At 44.8% G+C, this 7,597-nt stretch overlaps 1 protein-coding gene across 1 annotated transcript in view; it reads left to right on the plus strand.

Annotated features, from left to right (window-relative positions):
* Positions 1-688: 688 nt before the first annotated feature.
* The window catches only part of LOC139388473 (ferroxidase HEPHL1-like), a gene marked incomplete at its 5' end in the record, with an annotated part of 65,868 nt that continues 58,959 nt past the window's right edge, over positions 689-7,597 (plus strand). The window contains one exon of the mRNA XM_071135155.1: positions 689-939. Within this exon, the coding sequence (XP_070991256.1) occupies positions 689-939 (251 nt within the window). The remainder of the gene's footprint in view (positions 940-7,597) is intronic.

Genomic DNA, 7,597 nt, shown 5'->3' on the forward strand with positions numbered 1-7,597 from the left:
CAGGTGTGGTAGAGAAAGAGAGAGAGAGGGAGAGTCAAAAATAGCAAAAGGGAGAGTCAACCCCCCCTTTTTTCTGCATCATTTTTAAACTAGTTTACGTTTTTTGTTCAATGTTACGAAGATGGAAAAAAGCTGTCCTTGAAACAGTCTTGATATGTTTGTCAAAAGAGAGATCAGGGTCCAGAGTAACGCCGAGGTCCTTCACAGTTTTATTTGAGACGACTGTACAACCATCAAGATTAATTGTCAGATTCAACAGAAGATCTCTTTGTTTCTTGGGACCTAGAACTAGCATCTCTGTTTTGTCCGAGTTTAAAAGTAAAACATTTGCCGCCATCCACTTCCTCATGTTTGACGTGGTTAGATTATGGATTTCAACTGTTTAGTGGTGGTAAAATAAATAATACACAACGTAAATTTCTGTTTTATGTACCAAACCTAACATATCATAGTAAATTCAGACCAGGATTTAATTACTATGTTACGTCTAATCTATGAGACCAGACTGGCCGCCAAGGTCCCGTAGCCTATCAGACAGAGAGGGCTCCGGCGCCAGAGTCACACACACACTCAGCTGAATAGCGGGACTGTTCTCTTTCCCAAGCGGAGTCTCATATCTGTGTCTGTGTTTCCCGGCTCTCCGCTCATGTGGACGTTTCCTCTCTGTCTCTCCCTCTCGAACACTTGATCCAGCAATCCCAACCACCCACACACCACTAGACCACACCAAAAGCCCCGCTCAACTAACGGGACAGAAGCAGTAGCGATGGTCGGCTTTAGGACACTGTTCCCGGGACTGCTGCTGCTGCTCGCTGGGCTGCCGGGGGGAGAAGCACGGGGACGGGAGAGGGTGTATTACGTGGGAATCAAAGAGATCAACTGGGACTACGCTCCGACTGGCATGAACCTCATCAACGGGAAACAAATAGCGGACGATGAGTGAGTTCAGTTTTGACATGCTGTGTTGTTTGTTTACATTTTTGTTGTGTTATTTGTTTACCTACTCTTATGGTGTGAAGATATCCTAAATTCATGAACACGAATACAGGGTGAAGAAAGTTCATTGCTATTTTCACGTCACCATAACACATGCAGAGTTTGACCAATGTTTTGCAGTGTTCATACGAAAAGCGATCATCTAGTTTCATCTCCTTGAACTGCGTTTCGGGTCCCGGGTGCTGTGGGGTGCGGTGACGTCGACCCGCTAGTCGCGTGAGGGATTGATAAGAGCCTCTCAGTTCTTTCTGCTAATGATGGCAAATATTTTAAAATACAGATTGTAACTGAAATGGCGCCTCTTGTCTCGGCAAAATGTCTGTAATGTTTATCTAATATATATATGTATGTCAGTGCCCCCGAAACCAATTAAACATGTTATTTATTACAATGTTAAAAGGAAGTGCTCGGTAACACCAACAACTCATCAACTGATCTGTCACCAACGTGAATTAGCAACATGAACGTTGCTGGAGTATTGAAACACATCATCCTGAGACGTTTGAAAACATCATGTGTGTTGTAACAGCACTTACTCACCTTGCCAGGAACTGGGAGCACAACAGGAAATGGTTGTTTTGACTTGTGTTTAGTGTAGATGAACATTCCTTCTCTTTAGGTGGTGTTATCTCTCTACACTCTCTAAACACTATGATGGTGTTTCCTCTACAGCCTCTAAACACTATGATGGTGTTTCCTCTACAGCCTCTAAACACTATGATGGTGTTTCCTCTCTCTACATCCTTTAAACACTATGACGGTGTTTCCTCTCTACATCCTCTAAACACTATGATGGTGTTACCTCTCTACAGCCTCTAAACACTATGATGGTGTTTCCTCTACAGCCTCTAAACACTATGATGGTGTTTCCTCTACAGCCTCTAAACACTATGATGGTGTTTCCTTTCTACAGCCTCTAAACACTATGATGGTGTTTCCTCTCTACAGCCTCTAAACACTATGATGGTGTTTCCTCTCTACAGCCTCTAAACACTATGATGGTGTTACCTCTCTACAGGCTCTAAACACTATGATGGTGTTTCCTCTACAGCCTCTAAACACTATGATGGTGTTTCCTCTCTACAGCCTCTAAACACTATGATGGTGTTTCCTCTACAGCCTCGAAACACTATGGGGGTGTTTCCTCTCTACAGCCTCTAAACACTGATGGTGTTACCTCTCTACAGCCTCTAAACACTATGATGGTGTTTCCTCTCTACAGCTTCTAAACACTATGATGGTGTTTCCTCTCTACAGCCTCTAAACACTATGGTGGTGTTTCCTCTCTACAGCCTCTAAACACTATGATGGTGTTACCTGTCTACAGCCTCTAAACACTATGATGGTGTTTCCTCTCTACAGCCTCTAAACACTATGATGGTGTTTCCTCTCTACAGCCTCTAAACACTATGATGGTGTTTCCTCTACAGCCTCTAAACACTATGATGGTGTTACCGCTACAGCCTCTAAACACTATGATGGTGTTTCCTCTCTCTTTAGCCTCTAAACACTATGATGGTGTTTCCTCTCTACAGCCTCTAAACACTATGATGGTGTTACCTCTCTACAGCCTCTAAACACTATGATGGTGTTTCCTCTACAGCCTCTAAACACTATGATGGTGTTTCCTCTCTACAGCTTCTAAACACTATGATGGTGTTACCTCTCTACAGCCTCTAAACACTATGATGGTGTTTCCTCTCTACAGCCTCTAAACACTATGATGGTGTTACCTCTCTACAGCCTCTAAACACTATGATGGTGTTTCCTCTCTACAGCCTCTAAACACTATGATGGTGTTTCCTCTCTACAGCCTCTAAACACTATGATGGTGTTTCCTCTCTACAGCTTCTAAACACTATGATGGTGTTTACCTCTCTACAGCCTCTAAACACTATGATGGTGTTTCCTCTCTACAGCTTCTAAACACTATGATGGTGTTTCCTCTCTACAGCCTCTAAACACTATGATGGTGTTACCTCTCTACAGCCTCTAAACACTATGATGGTGTTTCCTCTCTACAGCCTCTAAACACTATGATGGTGTTACCTCTCTACAGCCTCTAAACACTATGATGGTGTTTCCTCTCTACAGCCTCTAAACACTATGATGGTGTTTCCTTTCTACAGCCTCTAAACACTATGATGGTGTTTCCTCTCTACATCCTCTAAACACTATGATGGTGTTTCAGAGGCAGTAGGGATGACCAGGGATGTTCTCTGTTTAGTGAGTCCTCCAGATCAGAGGCAGTAGAGATGACCAGGGATGTTCTTCTCTAGCCTCTAAACACTATGATGGTGTTACCTCTCTACAGCCTCTAAACACTATGATGGTGTTACCTCTCTACAGCCTCTAAACAGTATCATGGTGTTACCTCTCTACAGCCTTCAAGCATTCAAAATGTAACAAGTACTTTTGGGCGTCAGGGAAAATGTACGGAGTAAAAAGTACAACATTTTATTGAGTAATGTAGTGAATTAAAAGTAAAAATTGTCAAAAACATAAATTGTAAAGTACAGATACTGAAAAAAACTACTTAAGCAGTACTTTAAAGTGTTTTTTTTTACTGAAGTACTTTACACTACTGCCTCTATATAATGTGTTATATTGTGTAGCCTACTGGTCATAGTTAAGACCTCATCATAACCTGCTAATGACCACCTGACTACAGATTATTACCTACACTCTCAGAGTAAAGGGTTCTTCAGGTATCCCCATAGAATTTTATTTTTTATTTCCCCTTTATTTAACCAGGTAAGCCAGTTGAGAACAAGTTCTCATTTACAACTGTGACCTGGTCAAGATAAAGCAAAGCAGTGCAACACAAACAACAACACAGAGTTACACATGGAATAAACAAGCGTACAGTCAATAACACAGTAGAAAAGTCTATATACAGTGTGTGCAAATGTAGTAAGGAGGTAAGGCAATAAATAGGCCAATAGTGGTGAAATAATTACAATTGAGCAATTTACACTGGAGTGATAGATGTGCAGATGAGGATGTGCAAGTAGGAGCATAGAAGAGCCCATTTTGGATCCAGAGAGAAAAGTTTTTGATTCCACCTAGAAGCCTTTTGGTTTCCATGTAGAATCCTCTGTGGAAAGGGTGCTACACAGAACCCCAAAAAGGTTTCTACTTGGAACGCCACAGGGTTCTTCTAAGGGTTCTCCTATGGGGAAAGCTAGCTGAATAACCCTTTTAGGTTCTCGATAGCACCTTTTTGTTTCCTAAGAGTGTACTGTAAAAAGTATTGCAGAGGATAAAGATGGATATTGAAAACATTGTTCATTACGTCTATGTGTTTCCATAGTCACCGATTAAAGTTCATCTGCAACATATTCTTACATTTAAAACAAATCTACATCACCATTTTTCACACATCCTCATAATTCATAATTCACCCACAGACATTACGGATGTGTAATGTTTACAGACATGTCTATTAATCTATTAACACAGACATTACAGATGTGTAATGTTTACAGACATGTCTATTCATCTATTAACACAGACATTACGGATGTGTAATGTTTACAGACATGTCTATTAATCTATTAACACAGACATTACGGATGTGTAATGTTTACAGACATGTCTATTCATCTATTAACACAGACATTACGGATGTGTAATGTTTACAGACATGTCTATTCATCTATTAACACAGACATTACGGATGTGTAATGTTTACAGACATGTCTATTAATCTATTAACACAGACATTACATGCATAGAAGTACTGGGAGTATATGAAAGGCCCCTTGTTTTATTTGATTAATGATTAATACAATTGTGTGATGGGGTACATCCTCATCAACGACCTCCGAGTGATCTGGAGCGTAGTGGCCCTCTTGAGGAGTGGTGTGATGGGTCAGATCTGGAGAGTAGTGGTGTGATGGGTCAGATCTGGAGAGTAGTGGTGTGATGGGTCAGATCTGGAGCCTAGTGGTGTGATGGCTCAGATCTGGAGAGTAGTGGTGTGATGGGTCAGATCTGGAGAGTAGTGGGGTGATGGGTCAGATCTGGAGAGTAGTGGGGTGATGGGTCAGATCTGGAGAGTAGTGGGGTGACGGGTCAGATCTGATAGTGGTGTGATGGGTCAGACCTGGAGAGTAGTGGTGTGATGGGTCAGATCTGGAGAGTAGTGGTGTGATGGGTCAGATCTGGTGTGATGGGTCAGATCTGGAGAGTAGTGGTGTGATGGGTCAGATCTGGAGAGTAGTGGTGTGATGGGTCAGATCTGGAGAGTAGTGGTGTGATGGGTCAGATCTGGAGAGTAGTGGTGTGATGGGTCAGATCTGGAGAGTAGTGGTGTGATGGGTCAGATCTGGAGAGTAGTGGTGTGATGGGTCAGATCTGGAGAGTAGTGGTGTGATGGGTCAGATCTGGAGAGTAGTGGTGTGATGGGTCAGATCTGGAGCCTAGTGGTGTGATGGGTCAGATCTGGAGAGTAGTGGTGTGATGGGTCAGATCTGGAGAGTAGTGGTGTGATGGGTCAGATCTGGAGAGTAGTGGTGTGATGGGTCAGATCTGGAGAGTAGTGGTGTGATGGGTCAGATCTGGAGAGTAGTGGTGTGATGGGTCAGATCTGGAGAGTAGTGGTGTGATGGGTCAGATCTGGAGAGTAGTGGTGTGATGGGTCAGATCTGGAGAGTAGTGGTGTGATGGGTCAGATCTGGAGAGTAGTGGTGTGATGGGTCAGATCTGGAGAGTAGTGGTGTGATGGGTCAGATCTGGAGAGTAGTGGTGTGATGGGTCAGATCTGGAGAGTAGTGGTGTGATGGGTCAGATCTGGAGAGTAGTGGTGTGATGGGTCAGATCTGGAGAGTAGTGGTGTGATGGGTCAGATCTGGAGAGTAGTGGTGTGATGGGTCAGATCTGGAGAGTAGTGGTGTGATGGGTCAGATCTGGAGAGTAGTGGTGTGATGGGTCAGATCTGGAGAGTAGTGGTGTGATGGGTCAGATCTGGAGAGTAGTGGTGTGATGGGTCAGATCTGGAGAGTAGTGGTGTGATGGGTCAGATCTGGGTGGTGTGATGGGTCAGATCTGGAGATCTGGAGAGTAGTGGTGTGATGGGTCAGATCTGGAGAGTAGTGGTGTGATGGGTCAGATCTGGAGAGTAGTGGTGTGATGGGTCAGATCTGTTGTGATGGGTCAGATCTGGAGAGTAGTGGTGTGATGGGTCAGATCTGGAGAGTAGTGGTGTGATGGGTCAGATCTGGAGAGTAGTGGTGTGATGGGTCAGATCTGGTGTGATGGGTCAGATCTGGAGAGTAGTGGTGTGATGGGTCAGATCTGGAGAGTAGTGGTGTGATGGGTCAGATCTGGAGAGTAGTGGTGTGATGGGTCAGATCTGGAGAGTAGTGGTGTGATGGGTCAGATCTGGGTGTGATGGGTCAGATCTGGAGAGTAGTGGTGTGATGGGTCAGATCTGGAGAGTAGTGGTGTGATGGGTCAGATCTGGAGAGTAGTGGTGTGATGGGTCAGATCTGGAGAGTAGTGGTGTGATGGGTCAGATCTGGAGAGTAGTGGTGTGATGGGTCAGATCTGGAGAGTAGTGGTGTGATGGGTCAGATCTGGAGAGTAGTGGTGTGATGGGTCAGATCTGGAGAGTAGTGGTGTGATGGGTCAGATCTGGAGAGTAGTGGTGTGATGGGTCAGATCTGGAGAGTAGTGGTGTGATGGGTCAGATCTGGAGAGTAGTGGTGTGATGGGTCAGATCTGGAGAGTAGTGGTGTGATGGGTCAGATCTGGAGAGTAGTGGTGTGATGGGTCAGATCTGGAGCCTAGTGGTGTGATGGGTCAGATCTGGAGAGTAGTGGTGTGATGGGTCAGATCTGGAGAGTAGTGGTGTGATGGGTCAGATCTGGAGAGTAGTGGTGTGATGGGTCAGATCTGGAGAGTAGTGGTGTGATGGGTCAGATCTGGAGAGTAGTGGTGTGATGGGTCAGATCTGGAGAGTAGTGGTAGTGATGGGTCAGATCTGGAGAGTAGTGGTGTGATGGGTCAGATCTGGAGAGTAGTGGTGTGATGGGTCAGATCTGGAGAGTAGTGGTGTGATGGGTCAGATCTGGAGAGTAGTGGTGTGATGGGTCAGATCTGGAGAGTAGTGGTGTGATGGGTCAGATATGGAGAGTAGTGGTGTGATGGGTCAGATCTGGAGAGTAGTGGTGTGATGGGTCAGATCTGGAGAGTAGTGGTGTGATGGGTCAGATCTGGAGAGTAGTGGTGTGATGGGTCAGATATGGAGAGTAGTGGTGTGATGGGTCAGATCTGGAGAGTAGTGGTGTGATGGGTCAGATATGGAGAGTAGTGGTGTGATGGGTCAGATCTGGAGAGTAGTGGTGTGATGGGTCAGATATGGAGATTAGTGGTGTGATGGGTCAGATATGGAGAGTAGTGGTGTGATGGGTCAGATCTGGAGAGTAGTGGTATGATGGGTCAGATCTGGAGAGTAGTGGTGTGATGGGTCAGATCTGGAGAGTAGTGGTGTCAGCACGATGGACGGAGAACTCCCGCTGACTGAATGGATGGTGAAAGTATATCTGGAGAGAGGCATGATTCCGTCAAACAGAGTATGTTACAGTCCCTGACGTGT

The sequence above is a fragment of the Oncorhynchus clarkii genome, chromosome 29 (assembly GCF_045791955.1).
Source record: "Oncorhynchus clarkii lewisi isolate Uvic-CL-2024 chromosome 29, UVic_Ocla_1.0, whole genome shotgun sequence".
NCBI lineage: Eukaryota > Metazoa > Chordata > Actinopteri > Salmoniformes > Salmonidae > Oncorhynchus > Oncorhynchus clarkii.